This window comes from Lithobates pipiens, unplaced genomic scaffold, assembly GCF_037356315.1.
Source record: "Lithobates pipiens isolate NorthernLeopardFrog02 unplaced genomic scaffold, aLitPip1_a1.2 Scaffold_3, whole genome shotgun sequence".
NCBI lineage: Eukaryota > Metazoa > Chordata > Amphibia > Anura > Ranidae > Lithobates > Lithobates pipiens.
The window spans coordinates 254800050-254823229 of record NW_027507790.1 but is presented as its reverse complement, the minus strand read 5'-3'; the positions used below and the strand labels follow the sequence as shown (position 1 = coordinate 254823229).

The window sequence follows — 23180 nt, the reverse complement described above, 5'->3', positions numbered from 1 at the left end:
CTCATTCCTTTCCAAGAGGGCTTCACCCGAGGTATATTTTTCAGCATTTCTCCTGGTAGGTGCTGCCCAAGTCAGTACATACCTAGCAAATCTCCTCTTCTTGGTGGTGTTCTCCAGTAGAAACTCCTTAGATCTCCCCTTCTTCCCTTCTAATACAATCCAGATGTTCTCTTTTGACTCAGCATCATCGCGGTCACTTGTCACTGTCACTATCTCATATGCTGCAGAAAGACAATAAGAAAACAAACGGTAATATCCAAGTGTTTGTATAGCGATAAGGTCTACAATGACCTATATGCTGCTACTGTAATGCATTCACTAACATTGACTTGAAATTTTAAGTGAAATTTCCTAACAATATCTGAAAAAAGCTATTGAGATTGATTAACTAAAACTGGAGAGTGCAAAATCTGGTGCAGCTATGCACAGTAGCCAATCAGCTTCTAACTTCAACTTGTTCAATTAAGCGTTGACGAAAAAAACCTGGAAGCTGATTGGTTTCTATGCAGAGCTGCACCAGATTTTGCACTCACCAGTTTTAGTAAATCAACCCCCATTGTTTTCTTCCAGGTGGAACTCCTGTTAAAGCGGTTCTTCACCCTAAAGGGGAAGTTAAGCTAATCTGATCCCTCCCCCCCTCCGGTGCCACAATCGGCACCTTTCAGGGGGGAGGGGGGTGCAGATACCTGGATTATCCAGGTATCTGCACCCACTTCCGGGAAGACTGCCGCAGACCCCCACAGACGCCCCACCCCCCCCCCCTGTTGTGTTCTGGGAAACACACAGTTCCCAGGACACAGCGGGGGATCTGAAGAGAAGCGCAGCGCGACTCGCGAATGCGCAGTAGGGAACCGGGCAGTGAAGCCGCCAGGCTCCACTTCCCGATTCCCTGACAGAGGATGGCGGCGGGGGCAGCAACGAGACGAGCGATCGCTCGTCATCTGCCTCCGACATCGCTGGACCCTGGGACAGGTAAGTGTGATTTTATTAAAAGTCAGCAGCTGCAATATTAGTAGCTGCTGGCTTTTAATATTTTTTTTTTTAGGTGCAGAACCACTTTAAGACATGTTTGCTTTAGGATACTTTCACACTGAGGTGCTTTACAGGCGCTATAGCGCTAAAAATAGTGCCCGCATAGCGCCTGTAAAGCGCATCTCCTTTCACTCCAGTGTGAAAGCCTGAGTGGTTTCACACTGGAGTGGTGTGCTGGCAGGACGCCAAAAAAAAGTCTTGTAAGTCGCTGTAGGAGTGGTGTATACATTGCTCCTACAGCGCCCCTGCCCACTGCAATCAATCAACTGCAGGTAACCCACCACTTTGCGGGCGCTTTTAACCCTTTTTTCGGCCATTAGCGGGGGTTAAAAGCATCCCACAAAAGGGCCGCAAAACGAAGGTAAAGCGCCGCTAAAAATAGCCACTTTACCACTGACGCTCCCAATGCCCCAGTGTGAAAGTAGCCTTGTGGTTTTGGATAGGATGGGGAATGAGTAGGACTTTTGTCAGGTTTTTATTGTTGGAAAATATAACATAGCTAAAAAGGCTTACACAGCTACCACCGCATACAAATATGTAAAGTCTACCTTTTATTAATTTTCAATATTACCCAAAAGGTACCTATCAAACATTAGAACACAATCACCATATATAATGCAATGAGAGCGTTGGCTATAATGCGGCACATCCCTAGTACAAATCTAAGGCCCCTTTCACACTGGGGCGGTGGGTGCGTCTGCGGTAAAGCAGTGCTATTTTTAGAGGCGCTTTACCGTCAATTTCGTGGTGCTATTCGGCCGCTAGCGGGGCACTGTTACCCCCTGCTAGCAGCCAAAAAAGGGTTAAAACTACCGCAAAGTGCTGCTGCAGCAGTGCTCTGCTGACGGTATAGCCGCGCTGCCCCATTGATTTCAATGGGCAGGAGTGGTGAAGGAGAGGTGTATACACCACTCCTTCCCAACTCCAAAGATGTGGCTTGCAGGATTTTTTTTTACCGTCCTGCCAGCGCACCGCTCCAGTGTGAAAGCCCTCAGGCTTTCACACTGGAGAGACTGGAGAGGAGCTTTACAGGAGCTATGCAGGTGCTATTTTTAGCTCTGTATCGCCTGTAAAGCGTCTCAGAGTGAAAGGGTTCTTAAGGTAAAAAGACCATACTAATATTCTTTTTTTTTTTGAGGCACAACATACACACTTTCCATAAAATCCGGCAATTATTTTTATTAATTTTAACATCCTTTAAAAGCATGAACACAAAAATACAGATAAGCACAACACTTTTTTCCATAAGATCTCCCACATCACATGTTATTCCACCCCATGTACTTTTTCACTATAAACATGGTGAACCACATCCATTCAGCAAAACGGTATATTGGTGGTACAAGGCTCAACGCGTTTCCTGGAATAGTCTACTTCCTCAGGAGCCAAAGCAGGGGTGACAAGAAGTTTCAGGAGCACAACAAGGAGAGAGATGGAACCCTCACACTTAGAAAGACACGTAAGGGGGTCCTTATGTTAGGGGATAAGGCCACCCCAGAGACTTCCACCAACTTAGATATTGTAGCTGACCTTGTATGGTCTATCTATGTCAATATCCTCTGCGGGGTTAAATTACTTCCAAAAATTCCAAATGGAATTTAAACAGCACTAGGGTCATCAGTTTGAATTCCAACCATGACACTATTTGCCTGGAATTTGCATGTTCTCCCAGGGCCTGCGTGGGTTTCCTCTGGATGCTCTGGTTTCCTCCCATACTCCAAAGGCATGCTGGTAGGGTAATTGGCTACTGTCTAAATTGGCCCTTTGGCCCTAGTATATGTATGGATGTGAGTTCCTTGAGGGCAGGTACTGATGTGAGTGTACTATATATATATATATATATATATATATATATATATATATAAAGCGCTGCGTAAATTGACGGCACTGTATAAGTACCTGTAATAAAATTAAAATAAATACCGCTATTAAAAGTGTGTAAGTTGTGTCTCGTCCCCCCCTCCAATATTTGTATGACCTTTTACCAGCATATACAGTGGGTAAAAGAAGTATTAAACACGTCACCATTTTTGTAGGTACATATATTTCTAAAGGTGCTATAATGAAATGTTCACCACATGTCAATAACAACCCATGCAATCCATACATACAAAGACACCAAAACACAAAAGATCAGAAATTAAGTTATGTGTAATAAAATGGAATGACACAGGGAAAAAACTATTGAACACACTAACTGAAATGTATTTAATACTTTTTACAAAATCCTTTGTTGGTAATGACAGCTTCTAGACACCTCCTGTATGGAGAACCTAGTTGTATGCATTGTTCAGATGTGATTTTAGCCCATTCTTCTACACAAACAGTCTTCAAGTCTTGAAGGTTCCGTGGACCTCTTCTATGAACTCTGATCAGTTATTTCCATAGATTTTTTATTGGATTCAGAGGCTGTGGACATCGAGAGAGGTTATTCACATCTGTTGGCCTTGTCCTCGATTGACAAGGTTCTGTTCCAGGGTCTTCGGGGTCCTCCAAACCTTATTCCATATATCCATTGTCAGGTGATTGGCTGGGCCATTTTAGCAGCTTTATTTTCTTTCTTTGAAACCAATCTAGAGTTTCCTTGGCTTTGTGTTTGGGATCATTTTCTTGCTGAAATGTCCACCCTCGTTTCATCTTCATCATCATGGTAGATGGCAGTAGATTTTTATCAAGAATGTCTGGTACATTTTTCCATTTATCCTTCCTTCAATAATGAAAGACAGCCCCACACCATGATGTTCCCACCTCCAAACCTTACTGTGGGTATTGGGGTGTTTTTGGGGTGATGTGCCATTTGACCTCCAAACATGGTGTGTATTATGGCATCCAAAGAGTTAAATTTTGGTCTCATCTGACCAGACTATATTCTCCCAGTATTTCACAGGCTTGTCTAAATGTTGTGCCTCAAACTTTAAACAAGCTTCAACATGCTCTTCAGCAATGGAGTCTTGCATGGTGAGCGTGCATACAGGCCATGGTTGGTGAGTGCATTACTTATTGTTTTCATTGAAACAATTGTACCTGCTAATTCCAGGTCTTTCTGAAGCTCTCCACAAGCGGTCCTTGGCTCTTGGACAACTCTTTTGAGGAGCACTGGTTCATGTTGAAATTATGTTCTTTCCACCTTCAGATTTTGGCCCCAACAGTGCTCACTGGAACATGTAGACGTTTAGAGACCCTTCTATAACCAATGGCATAAGTATGTTTTGCAACAATAAGGTTACAAAGGTCTTGAGAGAGCTCTTTGCTTTTCCCCTTAATGAGATGTTTCTTGGTAATGAGACACCTTTTTATAGGCCATCACTTGAGACTGAACCAGCTGATACTAATTTGCACTGACAAGGGGCACGATTGCTTTCTAATTACTCAAAGATTTCAGCTGGTGTCTTGGCTTTTACATGCCTTTTTGCACCTCCTTTTCTTCATGTGTTCAATACTTTGCCTCTGTGTCATTCCATTTTATTACACATAACTGCCTTTCTGAATTTATTTGTTTTGGTTTCTTTGCATGTATGGATTGCATGCATTGTTACCTGCATGTGGTGAACATTTCATGTCAACAGCACCTTTAGAAATATATTTACATAGAAAAATGTTGACGTGTTCAATATTTATTTTACCCACTGTGTATAAAATATAAAAACATCTGCACAGACTTCACACAGATAGAGCTTTCTTTTGGTAGTATTTAATCACCGCTGGGTTTTTAAATTTTTTGCAAAAAATTCTTAGTTTCGGTCAGACAATTTTGTAAATAAGTAATTTTTCTCCTTCACTGATGTGCCCTGAGGAGGCTGCACTGATGGGCACTGATGAGGCGGCAGTGAAGAGGAGGCACTAATATGAAGCACTGATGAGTGGCACTGATAGGCAGCACATATGGGAAATGATAGGTGGCACGGAAGGACGCAATGATATGTGGCACTGATAGGCAGGCACTGATGGGCATTGAAAGGCAGCACCGATTGGCATCACTGATGGGCACAGATTGGCCTCACTGATGGGCATAGACTGGCATCACTGATGGGCAGTATTGGGGCTGAATTGTAATCAGGGCACTGATGATCAGTGCCCCGATTACCTATACACGTCTCCTTTGTGAGGAGATGCCTCTGATCGTCTCTCTTCGTCTCACACTCTGTCAGTGTGAGGCGAGGAGAGCCGATAAACAGCATCTCCTTGTTGACATGAGATCGGCTGTGATTGGACACAGGCAATCACATGGCTAAAGAGCCATGGCTTTTTGACGAGATCGGGTCGGGCAGTGTCCCAGGGACATGACGCGCCCTCGATTGGCACGCTGTGCGCCCCCACGGGCACAAGATTGCAGCTAAACTGGGAGCCGTCATATGACGTCGTCCCAGAACGGCCAAGCCGCCCTGCTCTGCCATCATTTGTCTGTACGGCAGGCGGGAGGCGGTTAAAGCGGAGTTCTCCTTAAAAAAAAGAAAATGAAAAGTCAGCAGCTACAAATACTGCAGCTGCTGACTTTTAATAATCGCACACTTACCTGTCCCAGGGTCTAGTGATGCGGGGGAATGAAGCCCCGCCCATCTCCCCATCCTCTCTGCGGCGCCGGCATTGTAACTGTGGGCGCCCGGCTGTGACTTCACAGCCGGGCACCCACTACGCATGTGCGAGCGGTGCCGCAACTGGCCGGGCAATCATCTGGGACCTGTGATGCGTACTAGATGATTGTCAAGAGGGAGGGGGGAGAGGTGATCTCCCTTCTGGCGCCGTGGTGTGCCGGGAGGAAGCGGGAGCTGGGACCCTCTAAAAAGAGGGTATCCGCCTCCCCCCAAAAAAATGACATACCAAATGTGGCATGTCAAGGGGGTCATCTTCCCTTAAAGCGGAAGTTTCATTTTTGAGTGGAACTTCGCTTTAAGAATATATATCCTTATGGATTTGAAACTCTCACAAATGTAGCTCTTCACCATTCTCCGTTTACACAATTTGTATGGTGGAGAGCTTTGTCTCTGAGGATTGCAATATCATTTCATATCGCGGACAGCCTTTATTTACATTCATTGCCTGGTGGAAAGCACTTAAGAGGACATGTTGGATTTCCTGTGCTATCATAATGATACATTATATTTATCCTCAGAAGCGTGCTTTGGATGCTTTTGGCATATGATTGCATCTATGTGATACTGTTAAAAAGGTAATTTGAACATCCAGAGCGCCTCTCAGAAGTTTAATATCCACAGAGCAATTTTAACACCTAATAGAAGCCAAAATCAGTTAAAGTGGATGTAAAGCCACTCTCATCCTTTCTAAACGACTGCAATATTGGTTATCTAGAAGGATATACATGCCTCCTGCATGTATCTTATCTGTCAAATGTCTCCCCTCTGTCTGCTATGAGACCCGAAAAACTGCAGGTTTTGTGGGTGGATCTGTTTTCCAGGGCTCAGTGGGTGGAGTTGTGATGTCAGTATTCTCCCCGCCCACCTCTACACTCCCCTTGTCAACATGCATTTTCTCCTGTTTATTTCTTACACTGAACTTCTGCTATGATCTCTAACATCCAGTCAAAACCCAGAAAAGTCCTCACATGACTTCAGCATGCCAAATCATGATGGGGTGTGGAACAGCCAATCCTTGCAGAACAGCAGAAGAAAGGAGTGGGAGGGAATTAAAAAAAATAATGCATGCCTCTTAGGCTAGTGCACGAGATATGTAAATCACCTGTCACTCACAGCAAGCTGGATTAACTCTTTGTGGCAAGACTGGGCTCAAATGATACCAAATCTTTCGGGTTTACATGCACTTTAAGGGAGTAAATCCCTATTGATAAGCAAAAATTCACTGTATAATGTATCTTAAAGTGGCAACAAGATGAGTTATTTAAAGTGTTTGTAACTGAACTTTTTTTTTTTAATAACAAACATGTACACCGTAGTCAATGTATGAACCTCGGTAATCCGCAGCCCTGATCTCAGCTCTCCTTTCTCTCCCTCACCCCCTCCTCCCTGCCTGTCAGCTCTGTATCTGTGTCTCTGTCAACACCCCCCCCCCCATATATATATATATATATATATATATATATATAAATACAAAATTATAAATGGTCACTGCCAGCCCTGTATTATAGGCAGGCATAGCACACTGTATAAATCTTTTATAAAAAAACAAAACTTGTAAATACTCATTTAGCGTGATCTTCAGGCCAGTCATGTGACTCTCGGCCCGTTTCCAGGGCTACTGCAGGAGGGGCTGAGCAACAATGTGATCTTCCCGACTGACATCAGAGGAAGATCTCGGCCCCTCCTGCAGTATCCATGGATCGGGCGATGTAAAGAGGCCGTGAGTCATGTGATCGGCCTGAAGGTCGTTCTAAAACGGTATTTACAATGCTCGTTTTTATAAAAAGACAGATACAGTGAGCTATGCCTTCCTACAATAGAGGGGCTGGCAGTGCTTTACATATATGGGTTACATTGAAAGGCAGAATCCGTTGGATTTGGTTGTCGGAATCTCCGACCGTGTGTACAAGGGCTAAGACGGGTGCGGCTCGCAGCAGGTGGTCCGGTGCGTCCATGTTCTCCGTTTCACGGACGAATCCGGGACAAATTTTTGTCTGAATTTGACACTGAAACAGAGCCAAAGACGCACAGGACCCCTGTGCAATCCGCTCCGCAGCCGCCCCGGAGATATGTAAACTGGCTCCATAGAGAACCCCTTCCTTGCCAGTGTCATTTACACAGTAATCAGTGCATTTTTATAGCACTGATCGCTGTATAAATGACAATGGTCCCAAAATAGTGTCAAAAGTATCCGATGTGTTATCCATAATGTCACAGTCACGATAAAAATCACAGATAGCCGACATTACTAATACTAATATAATAGTATATAATACTAATAATAATAATAAAAAAAAAAATAATAATAATAATAATAAAAATGCCATAAATCTATCCCCTATTTTGTAGACGCTATAACTTTTGCACAAACCAATCAATATACGCTTATTGCGATTTTTTACCCAAAAAATGTAGAAGAATACATATCAGCCTAAACTGCGGAAAACAAATTGTGTTTTTATATACTTTTGGGGGATATTTATTGTAGCAAATAGTAAAAAATATATTGCTTTTTTTCTTCAAAATTGTCGCTTTTTTTTGTTTATAGCGCAAAAAATAAAAACCGCAGGGGTGATCAAATACCATCAAAAGAAAGCTCTATTTGTAGGGGGAAAAAAAGGACGTCAATTTTGTTTGGGTGCAATGTCACACAACCGCACAATTGTCAGTTAAAGCGACGCAGTATCAAATCGCAAAAAAATGATCTGGTCAGGAAGGGGGGTAAATCCTTTCCGGGGCTGAAGTGGTTAAAGTAATTGCATTTCCATGTTGTGTGTACTGTGGGAGACCAGATATATGAATGCAAGCTCCTAGGTTTAGTAACACTTTAAAGCGTTAAGGATCTTACCAAACATGAAATTTCTATTGCAAGGGGTGTCTAAACTTATACTTGTATCATATTGTAGAAATCTGAGAAATTCCGGCCAGCCGATTACACAAGCAGGAAATGACATTTTGGGGGGGGGGGGGGGGTGTTCCATACACCAACGGGTGTACAGAATGTCTCCAGGTTGTCATATTGTATTAATCATTTTTAAAGATTTTTGAAAAATGCATCAACTTCAGATTAAAACGCGAATGGGCATTTTATTAAAATTAAATAGCAAACTTTTTTTCATTTTTTTTATTATTATTAAATAGCAAAAAGGCAATATTTTTTAAATGAAAGTAGAGTTCTCCTTTAAGAGTTTATTTCATATCAGCTCAGACACTTATAAAATATAATACATTTGAAATTACTCTCAAAAAATCCATAAGGATATATATATATACAGCATATTCTGGGGTTGATGATTTGCTCTGTCAAGGAAGAATTGTTATTACACATGGTGAAATGGGATCTGTGGACCCTTCTGTCCCAATATGGAAGATTGATTGATACAGCGAAAGGGTAGTCACTATACCTATGCCCACTATTCACTATACTATGACCGGTCCGGGCAGATGTGTTTATGCATATGGTGGTTGTGTTCTGGATTTAATATGTGACTTTTGGGCAATATTAATATTGAAAAACAATAAAAGGTTTTACATATTATAAATGTAAAATGTTACATATTTGTGTAGCACTGGCTCTATTCACATGAAGTTCCTATCGTGAATGGGCCCTCTGAGTTTAACCACTTCAAAACAGGGCAATTTTACCCTATTCCTGCAAAGGCCAATTTTCAGATTTCAGCGCTGTCACACTGTGAATGACAACTGCGTGATCGTGCAACACTGTACCCATTTCAAATTTCTATCATGATAATGTGATAAGGTTGCACTAAAGAGGCTGCACTGATGGACACTGATGAGGCTGCACTGATAGGCACTGATGAAGCTGCACTGATGAGGTTGCACTGATAGGCACTGATGAAGCTGCACTGATTTGCACTGATGGGCACTGATAACCTGCACTGATAAGCTGAACTGATGGGCACTAATTGTCACCGATGGGCCTGCACTGATAATCAGGACACTGAAGGTCAGTGCCCTGATTATCAGTGTAAAACATGTACTCACTGTGCCTTGTCAGACTTACTGGTTATCGCCTCTGATTTTCTCACACAGAGACAGTGTGTGAGTAAAGTTATGCCAATAACTGGAAAGTCCTTTACCATGTGACCAGGTGTGATTGGACACAACTGATCATATGGTAAAAGGCTGCTGTGATTGGCCCTTTTACCGCAATCTGTGATCAGCTGTGTACAAAGGACACAGCGGTCACAGGAGGTCCATGGACGTCCTCCCAGAACTTTGAGAGCCACGCTGTCGCCTTCTTTCGGCTATAACATGGTTGGGACGCAGTTAAATAGACCTGAAATGTATTTAGCCAATTTAAACCAAATATTCAGTTGGACTTTAATGACTTGGATCCTTTATGTTGATGCCCCTGTTGTCATATTTTAAACCTCCATACATAGTGAGGTACTTGGGGGTTGATTTACTAAAGGCAAATAGACTGTGCACTTTGGGAGTGCAGTTACGCTCATGTTTCCCAGAGGTTAGTGAATGTGGTGAAGCTTCACTTTGTACAGACTATCCCATTGGGTGCAAGGGAAATTTAGAAAAATTGCATGCACATGATTGGATAGTGAAAATCAGCAGAGCTTCACCACATTCACTAAGCTCTGGAGAAAATGAGTGTCACCGCATCTCCAAAGTGCACAGTCTATTTGTCTTTAGTAGACCAACCCCACCGTGTCTCAGGCATCAAACAACATGCATAATTTTATTAAAAAACAAAACAAAAAAAACTTTACAGAATGCCATGATAAAAACAATCCCTCGACTTACATGTGCGCTCCTTGAGGTCCAGGATGTCGTTGTTGGCACAGGCGAGCTCTCTGATGATCTGCTTGTCTTCGCGGTTCTTAGCCAGCCAGCGATCGCACTGGAAGCGGAATGTCTTGTTCATCAACTCGTCTCTTACATCTATATACTCCAAGTGCCACCCAGGACCGACCCCTGGAACACAACCAAAGCCAATGTCATCCAATCATCACTCCATCTATTGTTACATATCTTATGAGGCTTATCCAATGAAGCTGTGCAAAGAAAAAGGAGTAAGTACATATCAACCAAAAGAAACGACAGTTGTGACATTGAGACCCGGGGCTTACTGAACTCTGCCCTATAGAACTGTCTGTGCGAGACTGACAAACTGGATCTCCTGAACATGCTGTCACCTCGAAGAAAATGAAATCATGCAAAAGGATAATGTTCCCTTTTTTTTATTGGGAATTAAGTTGGCCTTGGCCAGGGCCATCTTTAATATTGATTTGACCCTGGGCAAACATTTTCTAGGGCCCTACCAAATCCACTTATCAACTATTTGTGGGAAGTGTAGGCTCAAGGGGCAGCTTCTTTGGTTCCCACAACAATGACTTGGCCCAGGGCAGCTGCCCCCTTTTCCCTGTGTTTCCTAGTTTCATATTATTTACATAGAGTTTTGTATTTTTTTTTTAACCTTCATGAACACTGAAGTCCTGCAGGCAGATTTAAGGCAGTGTAGCCTCCAGGGGGTTCTAATATCCATTTCTGGCTGCCCTTATGGTACTCTAGATCAGGGATCGATCTCCATACTATGGCTATCCAGCTGTTGCGGAACTACGTCCCATGAGGCATTGTAAAACTCTGACATTCACAGAAATGACTAGGCGTTATGGGAATAGTAGTTCCCGAACAACTGGAGGGCCATAGTTTGGAGACCTCTAGATGACTCGGTTACAGTTTAAGCTGATTGGTAATATCTGGGCCCTGTTACTCTCAATTGTCCTGTATTTTAGGTGTATTAATACCATTATTGTTCATTTTACCCCTTACCTCTGTCTGCCGTTATATATTTTATTATATCATAATATATTTAGTTTGTTTTACCAATTGGTCTGGTGTTTGCATCCTATGAAATAACATAATAGCTGGGTACTAATGTCACGGTTGCTGATTTCTCTGTAAACCGAGTATTTGTATACTCAGCCTGGTGTGTCAGGTGGGCTGAGATCATTGAGAAGGTTGAGGCTGGCAAGGAACAGAGGACCCATCTTAACCAGAGCTACATGTGGTACAGTGGAGAGGCTTGGGTCTGGTGGGAGAGTGTTGGCTAGAAGACGTTGCAACGCTCTCCAAACACTCTGCTACCCGGCCAAGTTCTTCCTGTGTTAGCTCCTGCATGCTGCAAACCCCAGGAGCCATGCACCTGTTCTTCATCGTAGGTCGGGATCAGCAGAATCCCCACTCTGCCGATCTCAGTTTCTTTCCTTCCAGTCACAGTGCTTTTCAGAGGGCATTTGACAGGCAGTGAGGTGTTTTATCGCCTCCTCACTGTCTGCTTTTTAACCCTAAAATGCTGCACTACCGCACTGCAAATGCATGTATTGCATACGGTTGTGGCACGGCTCCACTGATTTCAACAGACAAGTTTGAGACCCCCCCCGTCTGGCTGTTATTTTACAGTTCGGGGTGGGGGACACTGCTTAGCCACCTGTTTATATCACCTCCCGGCCGCCCATCTATTTCATGAGCAGCTACACCTATTAATCCTAGTGCCAGATATTCATTTTCTGCATGTTTACGAAGGTCCAAAATACTATTAAGCAGAATTAAGTTCAGTCCTCCACAACAGTCCCAACTTCTCATGTGATCCCTTAGGAAAATGAATTCCCCATCCCTGGCACAGAGCAACAGCCCTAGGGATGGACCCAAAGCAAATTTGGCTCCACTTAAAAACCTTCCTTTCCCACCCATAATCTTACAAGGCAGTTACCTGCACTGTAAGCCCTTGTGCACACGATCGGAGATTCCGACGGAATGTGTCCTATCGGACCGTTTTGTCGGATAATCCGACTGTGTGTGGTATGCATCGGACCGTTTCCGTCTGAATATCCGTCGGACCCAATTTTCCAACTTGTTGGAAATATTTTCCGACAAACTGGTCCGATCGGACATACTCCGATCATGTGTAGAGAATTTTGATCGGACCAAGTGCGACGCATGCTCAGATCAAATTCCTACATCAAAGCTATTGGCTACTAGCCTGAATGTAGTCCCATCGTAACGAAATAACGTCATCACGTTCTGAACGATCGGATTTTCCGACAACTTGGTCCGACCGTGTGTATGCAACAGTTTCGGACACAATCAGTTCGGACAAAATCCAACGGATTTGGTTGGCAGAATGTCCGACCGTGTGTGCAAGGGCTTAGTCTGATTTTAGCTTTCATCTGGTAGATGAAACCTCAATAAAAGAGTTTACAGAATTACACTATCATAATAAAAGGATCTGTTAAAGGAAGTTATGGTACTTATGAGCCAAGCCTTATAAGCCAAGTAATCATCCTTAATCTATCATAGCTTTTACGAATCCCCTACTCCGTTACCTGCGGTATAAATATGGTTCCTATGAAATTAATCTAGAATGTCAGATTTTTACACAACAGTTCTAGTATATTTAACTCACCCCAGCTTGTTAACTTCTATTTCCTATTTGTATTTTAGTAGTCCATTAACATAATGCAGACAGAAGAGTATTAAACCATATGGGGATCTACTAGGAAATAAACTAAGATCATGTGAAAAGAAAATTAGAATAATTGATGCATCCCAGCTGACATACATTTCTGAGATGCAAACCCCCGTATATGACAAGTCTCCTCTCTTATGAAATGTCCATTAGCTATTAATTTCAAGCATCTACTGTATGTCTTAGTGGATAGCTTCGGGGAATTGTAATGAAAGTAGTGGTAGGATTTTTATAGATATTAAGCAATCTTTAATACTAAGCATTTGCCCGGGAATGGTCTACAAGTTTTGTCTTCCTTATTAAGATGCAGCTGAAATGATCTGAATATAGAACAGTGCTTTTTGGTTTACTTTATTTAATAAATGGATCTTTAAAGGGGTTGTAAAGCTTCCTTTGTTATTTTCTAAATAGGTTCCTTTAAGCTAGTCCATTGTTGGTTCACTTACCTTTTCCTTCGATTTCCCTTCTAAATGTTTTTTTTCTTTGTCTGAATTTCTCCCTTCCTGTTTCTCCTCAGTAAACTCCACACCATCATCCGAGCGGCGTTTAGTCAGCCAGAACAGCTTACTGAGGAGGAACAGGAAGTGAGAAATTCAGACAAAGAAAGAAAAGAAAAAAAACATTTAGAAGGGAAATCGAAGGAAAAGTTAAGTGAACCAACAATGCACTAGCTTAAAGGAACCTATTTAGAAAATAAAAAACAAACCTTTACAACCCCTTTAATTTATTTTTGTATGTAAAATCAGAATATTAAAACTAAATATTTGGAACATGGTGCTTTTATAACTGTGGTCAGAGAGACTTTTTTTTATTTTTTATATAGACCACTCAGCAGTAGCTGCCCAATTGTGGACTGTCTCTCTCTAACTGAAAATCCATATAGAGCATATGGAACTGTAGACAGGAAGGGGGGATTTTGTACTCTGACTTGTTCAGCTGGGTGGGTATTATGAATAAAGATTAACAGCAGGGAATGTAAGTGTTTTTTGAAACTGGGTTTACTTCCGCTTTAAACATATGGGATTTTGGGGTTCCTGCAAAGACCAACGTTAGTATTGAATGATGGGTTTTGGTAACAGATGCTTTACAAGTTATGTTAATTTAAATTTTAACTTGTTAATAAAAGAGGCTGCTATGGCCAATATTTACTCCAACTTGGTGTGGTCTCGTTTAATGGGTAATGGTATGGGGTTTGGAGTATGGGGCTGGTCCGGCAGTGATGGAAGTATGGTACATCTGTTATACAATGGTCAAAACCATACAATGGTTCTAAAAAAGAAATATAAAAATAAAAATAAAATGTTGATTATTTTTAATAGTGAATATAATAAATCAATAGAGAAAAAAATACCAAACGTTTGTTCTATTTAAAAGAAATCTGTGGTCACAAGTAAACCTGGTGGGTCTTCCAGGACTTCTAGGATTCCTAGAACCTCTATTATTCACAGTGTCCTCGCTGTGTTTTCTAGGATTACCTGGATTCCCAGTACCTCCAGTACGCACAGGATCAATGCCAGGTCTTCCAGGATCCCTAGGACTTCCACAGTTCCCAGAAATTATGTTGGGTCTTTCCTCTGACTAGATGGTTAGTTTAGCACCAGACTTTGAAGTGGCCGATACCGTGTCTTATTGCCAGCTACCTGAGAGCTAAAGCACTATACTACTTACTTGCCAGCTGCCTGTTTGTTGCAGATGCAGAATGACCTGACTATTCTCTTACATACAGTCCACCAAGACCCCTGCTTGGACCTCACTACCTTCTTACTTGCTGCCAACCAAGACCTCTGACTGACCTGACTACTATCTCATTTGCTCAGATCCCTGCTCAGATCTGGCATCTTTTGTGTCCCGACACCCTGTGAACTGTCTCTGCATTATAACCTCCCCATTCCAGCCTTCCCTTGGTGGAGCAATCCTGAGGACCACAACCTGGTGTTAGTTTAGAGCAAAGGAAACCAATGCCCATAAGGGCTTCCAGCTCATCATGCCACCGCTGCTGTGAAATGCCGATGGCACAGCAGAACAGGAAGGACCCAGGGATGTTAAATAACTGACTAGAAGACAGCTGGATTTAATATTCATAAAATAAGGGGGTTAATGCCCGATTTAAAGAAAGTGGGTAGAGCCATGCAAACCATTTTTTTATGTGTCTACATCCAAGTTGGCCTCAGTTTGTTTCCTTTAACCACTTCACCATAATCTGGTTAAACTTTCTCATTGCCCCAACCCCCAAGGCTCCGCAGAATTCTGGTTTCCATACACTGCCCTAATGGTGACTAACTAACAAAAGACAGCAATATGCAGTTTGGAATACTTGAGTCTATAGCAGGGCTCTGAAAACATTTTAAACAAAGGGCCAGGTTACTGTCCTTTCGTTTTTAGGGGGACCAGACTGTGGCCAATGGGAGTACAAAATGTCCCAGCATTAGTGGGAGTAAACAATCCCCCATCATTGGTGTTATTGGGAGGTGCTGTGTCCCATCATTGGTGACACTGGAAGGAATTGTGCCCCATCAGTGGAGGGAATTGTGCCTCACCATTGGTGTCATTGGGCCCCATTGTTGGTGTCATTGGAAGGAATTGTGCCCTTCATTGGTGTCAGTGAGTGAAATAGTGATCCAAGGGCCAGATTAAAGCAAGCAAGGGGCCAGGCTGCAGTTTTGAGACCACTGGTCTATAATATTAGGTTCTCTCTGTGGTATGAACCAGCAGTTCTGGATGCACAGTTAGCTCCTGGGTCACAAAGGAAAAAAAAATTCAAGGCACATCCCATTACCTTTTAATAATAATAAGCAAATGATGTTTTATTTGGATTGATGATGGGAGTAATGGTAATGTCTGCTTTAAGAAGACTTGGTTCTGCTTTTCAAGAATGCTGCAGCTTGTCAACAAAAACCTTTCCCCTTCACATTTAATCGGGATCGCTCTACTGATGTCCACTGGGGGTTGGGAAGAACAAAGTTTAATAACAGTCAATCTTAGCTCAGGCTATTGGAATACTTTATGTTTCTAATGACAGATGTCAGCTTCTATTCTTGTAGAGAATTCCTTAGATATACATAGGATCTTCCAAGGGAAAAGCCTATGTGTTCTCCAGACTGGTCCCCTGTGGTGAGACTGCCGGAGGATAAAGACTCTGTCCGCTTCACACAATGCTAATTGTTTTTCTGACAAATCGGCCATCAGCTGGATTGAGTCAGTGGTGCAGAAGATGTTGAGTATGGGCAATGGCCAGCCCTAAGGTTCCAGAGAAAAGGTAGCTGCCCGCTAATAGGCCCTTACACAACACAGACTCTACCAGATGAAACAGAGGTAATTATTTACATAAAGAGGCTGCATTCAGAGAAGTGGTTGAAATATAGATTAGGTCTTCATAAAGCAGATTTGACAAGCCTCACTAATTAGGAAGAGGAAGGTTACAAAAGAAAAGGAAAGTATTTGTTCCCAAAAAGAATCACTATCACACAGTGTGAGTTCTTCTGTCGGCTACATCTGAAGGTTCATGGACAATGCTCCTAGCAAGATGTGTCTTCCTTGTAATCCATCTATTTAATGGGGACACTAGATATTGTACCCTTTTTTATGTCAACAAGATCAAACTACTTTTAAGAATATTATCAATGTGTACAACTTTCTTGTACCCATTGTATCGTTTCTACATGAACATATACAATTTCTATACATATTCAGTGTTCTCCAAACTGCGGCCCCGATGTGGCCCTTTGCTTGCTTTTATCCGGCCCTTGTGACATTATTCCCCCCACTGTCAGCAACAGTGGGCTATAGTTCCTGTCACTCTATTCCCCCTACTGACACTGATGATGGGGCATTTGTCCTCTCACTGACACTAATGACGGGGCACTATTCCTCCAACTAATTAATGATGGGGAACTATTCCTCCCACTGATACCAACAATGGGGCACTATTCCTTCCAATGACACCAATGATGGGCACTACTCCTCCCACTGACTCCAACGATGGGACACTATTCCTCCCACTGACACTAAAGATGGGGCACTATTTCTCCCTTAATATCACAGATGGGGAACTGTTTACACCCACTGATTCCAGGTAATTTTCTACTCCCACTAACCATGGTTTTGCCCCCCTAAAGTTTGAAGGACAGTACACTGGCCATTTGTTTAAAAAGTTTGGAGAGCCCTGGTCTAATGTCTATGAGTCCAAGAGGATGTCAACAGGTAAGCTCATGAAAACAACTAATTGGAAACCGCCCCTCTTCCCAATCCCACAATTGGTGACTCTGGGAGTATATGGATGCTCTATTCTGCTCCCCTCCACATACTGTATTTATAAACATGTATGTCCAACAATGTCTATAAGAAGTGCAAGGTATAAGATCTGCCTGATGGTTTTGGGTTCCGCCTGCATATCTGAAAGCCTAACCAGTACCAGTGTTGCCCTCTGAAGAGTGATCCACGAGGGAAAACTTTTATGCAGGTATTTGACAGACAGCAAGGGAGCTTTGAGAGGTTTAAAATCCTTCAAACCTGCACCACCATGTTGGGATTACCGCCCAGCCCCGTTCAGGTGAATGTGTTGCATCTGGCAGGTAGTGCTGCCCATTGAGTACAATGTTGGGGATAATTCTTGCCATGTGTACGAAGCAAAGCATCATGGCATGTATGACCCCCCCATCCGCTGCCTTTGGAGGTTAAGAGAAAGTGGTTGAGGGGACAGTAAAAATGCTACTCAACTATGTGTTTTACTGCCCCCCCCCCCCCAACCACAATTGGAAATTATCTAAACATGACCTAAACGTAAGAAGTGAAGATTTGCTATCTTATCACAAACTTTTGGAAATGTTAATTGTGCCCAAGCATTAACTGAAAGTGTACCTTTTTGTCTTGGATTTCTCCAGAAAAACAGCAGTGTATACTTCCTGTGCCTAGGCACACCGGAGCCTTAGATCATCCAAGGCACGGCTGCCTCTGACTGTTAAGTTGGCCTTAGTTGGTTAAAATCTTGGCCTGTTCAGTGGGGATGGTTGATGGGGAAATCAAACTATTTTCCTGGGTTTCAGGAAAGAAAATCACATCATCTATGGCCTGCCTTAAGCACAATCGGATTTTCTGCAGACAAAACCTCTGACTTTTGTCCGAAGGTGTGTGCCTGGATTTTGTCTTGCATACAAATGTTTCTTTATCTTAAAAGGAGAAATACAGCCAAAGCTCGTTTGGCTGGGCTTCTCCTATGGATCACATGAGTGCAGTTTGTTTTGCACTCCTGTGACCTGTTTTCAGCAGAGAGCGGGTTGAAGTCTCCTCTCTGCTGGCGTCACAGAAGTCGGTCCAGGCTCTGTGTCATCCCGACAATGGGAGTCAGAAACCACCAGATCCCTGGACCGACACCAGGCCCAGCCTCTCAGCGAGCCACTAAGAGCCTGAGCTGGCTGCTCCCACCCCCTCCACAGCCCAGTGCTCCAATGAGTGGGGAGGGGGCAGAGCAGAGAGCCAGTGACTGACAGTCAGCAGCTCTCTGCTCGGGGAGCTGTGAGAACCGAGCAATCAGCAGTGTTTGATTGCTCGGTTCTCAGTGTTAGAGGCACAGAGGGACAGATGCAGAATCCACCTAGGTAAGTATGATACTTAAATTTTTTTTTTTTAAAACATACAGTATTTTCCGGCATATAAGATATTCTTTTATACTTTAAAATATTCCCCCCAAAAATTGGGGGTCATCTTATACGCCGGTATAAAATGTCCGCCCACTAGATGTCAGCCCACTGGATGTGCGGTGATACTGTATGTAGTTTTGGCTACATACAGTATACTGCGCTGAGCCAATCTTGGGGAGCGATGTATTCTATTAATGAATACAGTGCCTGCTCGGATTGGAGTAACAACCATTGCCAATCCGAACAGGCTACATACAGTATACCGCCTGCTCGGATTGGCTTTGAGAATCAGAGAGGCGCGGGCTGATGATGTTACAGCCTCTGCTAATCCGAGCAGGCTTTGTATTCATTAACAGAACACATTGCTCACCGTGATTGGCCCAACGCGGTATACTGTATGTATACTGTATACACTATGTTACCGAAGCTACTGAACATACGGTATTACCGCACATGCAGCGGGCTGACAGACTAGTCAGAAAGGGGGTCGTCTTATACGGCGAGTATAGCACAAAACTAACATTTTAAATGGAAAATTAGGGGGTCGTCTTAAACGCTCAGTCGCCTTATACGCCGGCAAATACGGCTATTCCCTTTTAATGCATAGAATACATTGAGATAAAAAAAACCTTCTTCCTTTAGAACCACTTTCAATATGACTTGGTATCAGCCTCTTGCAATTTCTTGTACAACGGAGCTCAAGAGAGGGAGGGAGAAGCAGCACAAGGAACCAATCCCATACACTAAAGTGCTCATGTGCCATAACAAGGTAACTGATATCTGCAGATATTGCCCATATCATCCCCTCAGCTCCTCCCAGGACCTCCTTCTCTCTAGCTCCTTGTTACCTCCTCTCATGCTCGTCTTCAGGACTTCCCCAGAGCCTCTCCCATCCTCTGGAACTCCCTGCCCCAGTATATCCGATCAGAACCTAACCTGTCCGCCTTTAGGAGATCCCTAAAAACTCCCTTATTCAGGGAATCCTATCCCACACTCACCTAACAACTGTCCCCGAGCCACCCCCATCAAATCATCCCCTGCATCTATTACCTTTTGTACCACCACCCCCTCCCTTTAGAATGTAAGCTCTATGAGCAGGGCCCTCCTGTCCCTTCTGTATTCTACTGTAATTGTAAAGTGCTGTGTAAACTGTTGGCGCGATATAAATCGTGTATAATAATAATATAATAATATGGCGATAGGAGAAGAGAGCAGAGTGACAGCATTGAGATAATCATCCTGCTGCTTCTCCTTTCACTGTCCAGTCACTGGCTGGGGAAAGGACTAGACTTGTAAGTGTTAAAATAAAAAAAAAAATAAAAAAAAATCAACCATTCTGCCCTGCCAGACAATGCCGTTGTTATGTTACACAGCTTTTCAAATACCAGGACTGGATGGACAGAAATACAAATCCTTTGGCAGGTAAAACACTCCTCTTATATATATTTCATCTGTGCATTTATATTCTGTATTTGCCTGAAGTTTAGCTTTATAAAAAAGATGCTAGAATTTTTTTTTACAAGTACAGCCAATATGAATAGCCTCCCTTTAATTTCCTAATATTTTCCCTTTAATTTCCTACCATTGTTCACGGTGCAGCGAGACACCATATGTAAATGTGCCTTATCCCTGGGGGCGTCCACAGGATAACAAGTCTCTTTCTATTATCTCCTGTGTCAGCCTTATCACATAGACACACTCAGGCTGGATAAAACTCACTAAATCCTGCAACAGAACAGAGAGCGCCAATAAAGGCCCTCTCTCCCCAGCTTATCCACATTGTGCAGAATACAGCACTCTATTCAGCACAGTGCGTCTCCAGTAATATACATTGATGTTCTGTGTAAAGTAGACTTAGACCGCACCAGGTATGCCGGCAGGGCCCTAGTTTGCCAAGTTCGGCCAACTGCCAACTCACTGGAACTACCGGTGTCCCCTTATCCTGAAGCCATACAACAGACACCGAGGGGGGAAATGGTAATGTAGACCGGTAGTTCTTAACCTTCCTGGCCAAACTACCCCTCTAGTATCATGCCTGAGCGCAGGTACCCTACAGCAGAATATGATATGCTCAAAAATCGGTTTTAACACGTTGATGACCACAGTCTGTAAATAATGGTTGTCTGTGCCGACAATTGCGCGGTCGTGCGACGTGGCACCCAAACAAAATTGACTTCCTTTTTTTCCTACAAATAGAGCTTTCTTATGGTGGTATTTGACTCACCTCTGCGGTTTTTATTTTTTGCGCTATAAACAAAAAAAAGAGCAACAATTTTTGAAAAAAAACGCAATATTTTTTACTTTTTGCTATAATAAATATCCCCCAAAAATATATAAAAAAACTAATTTTTTCCTCAGTTTAGGCCGATACATATTCTTCTACATATTTTTGGTAAAAAAAAAAAAAAAAAAAATTTGCAATAAGCGTATATTGATTGGTTTGCGCAAAAGTTATAGCGTCTACAAAATAGGGGATAGATTTATGGCATTTTTAAAAAAAATTATTTTTACTAGTAATGGCGGTGATCTGTGATTTTTATCATGACTGCGGCATTGCGGCAGACACATCGGACACTTTTGACACTATTTTGGGACCATTCACATTATACAGCAATTAATGCTATAAAAGTGCACTGATTAATGTATAAATGCCACTGGCAGGGAAGGGGTTAACACTAGGGGGCAATCAAGGGGTTAACTGTGTTACATAGGGAGTGATTCTCTTTTTTTTTTTCTTTTTTTTTTTTTTTCTTATTTGCCACGTCAGCGAATCTTTACCTGAGACTGTAAATCAACTTGACGTTCATTGTTGTCTCTTGAAATTAATCTTCACATCATTGTGGCTATTTTCTTGTTACTTACTTGTATAGTTAAATGAAAAATATTTATACAACTTTTATTTCATGTTCTTAAGACTATTCTTGTATCTTACTCCCGTTATTTCACTAAAGTTATATTAAAGTTATACTACCCCCCCCCCTCTCCCCTATCCCCTTGTCAGTAGTATCCCTGCTCCTAATATCCTGGTCTTTCTGGTCTTAATTGTGCGGAGAAACTCCAATCTCGCTTAAATTGTTTCCAACCTCTCCATTTTTTTAGGAATGTTACCCTTTCCTCTTCTTCTCTCAGACTCAGGCTTTCCATATTATATATTTCTTCTACCGCATCTACCCATTCCCATGTTGTTGGGCACTCTACCTCTCGCCACTTTTTAGGGATCAGTTTTTTCGCAGCGTTTAATAGATGCGGGATGATTGTATCCTGATATTGTTTAACCCCGCCCTCCGTGCCGTGAAAAAGTACTATCCAGGGGTCTGGTTTCAATGCTGTTTGAGTTATTTCCTTGATCATTTGGAGGATCTTTTCCCAATATGACTTAATTTTGGCACACTCCCACCAAATATGTGTCATGGTACCTGTTTTTCCACAGCCCCGCCAACACTCGGCGGTCCCGCCTTGTTGGTATTTAGATACCTTATCCGGCGTGTTATACCATCGGGAGATAAGTTTGTAGTTCATCTCAGCTGTTTTATTATCCCTTGCCGAGCAGTGTGTCATTTTCAATATTTTATTTATTGTTTCTTTACCTTTTTGTGACCCCAATTCCCTTTCCCATTTGTTTATATATGGCGGCGTTATCTTTCCAGCTGGTCCGCATCAATAGCCCATATAGCTTTGATATTATGCCCTTTGTTCTGTCAGCCGTACAAAGTTGTTCCACCCCTGTCAATTCCTCTTCAGATCTAATCGGCTGGGGTAGTTTTTCTATGAAACGGGTCAGCTGGAGATATCGCCATCTATCCCTTCTCATGTATCCCATGTGCACTAATTCTTCATGTGAAAGAAGTTTCCCTTTTTTAATTATATCTTTTATTTGTGACCCCTCTAGTCTTATCCAGTTCCCTCCTATCACCCCTCTACCCGGTGGGAAGTATTCATTGTCTTTTAAAGTTATCAGTGGTGAATTATAGTGTCCATTTAATCTTTTATACTCCTTATCCCATATCTTCAGTGCAATCTGTGTTATCTTATTTGTGTCTATATCTAGTGCCCTGTATTTTGGGGGATTCCATATTATCTTATTTAATTGTGCTTTACTGTATATATATTCTAAATTAACCCATCTTTTTTCCTTTTTTTTTCCCTTTTACCCATTTCGACAATTCTTGATAAGACTACCGCCTGATAGTAATATTGTAAATCAGGGACCGCTAATCCTCCCCTCCCTTTTTCTTGTTTTAATACTCCATGGGAGATCCTAGGTTTTTTATTGTTCCATATATATTTACTCATTATTGATTTTAATTTTTTGAAATAGCTGGGTGGAATTTCAACTGGCAACATCTGGAATTTATATACAATTTTTGGAAGAATAAACATTTTAAACACATTTATTCGGCCTATCCAAGAGATCGG

General features: G+C 42.4%; 1 protein-coding gene across 2 annotated transcripts in view; it reads right to left on the bottom strand.

Annotated features, from left to right (window-relative positions):
- LOXHD1 (lipoxygenase homology PLAT domains 1) overlaps positions 1-23180 on the bottom strand; it is a 425609-nt gene that overhangs the window by 19988 nt on the left and 382441 nt on the right. For both annotated transcript variants that reach the window (XM_077463060.1, XM_077463059.1), the window contains exons 44-45: positions 10404-10574; positions 83-221 (exon numbers count right to left, since the gene is read on the bottom strand). In XM_077463060.1, coding sequence (XP_077319186.1) covers positions 83-221; positions 10404-10574 — 310 coding nt within the window. The remainder of the gene's footprint in view (positions 1-82; positions 222-10403; positions 10575-23180) is intronic.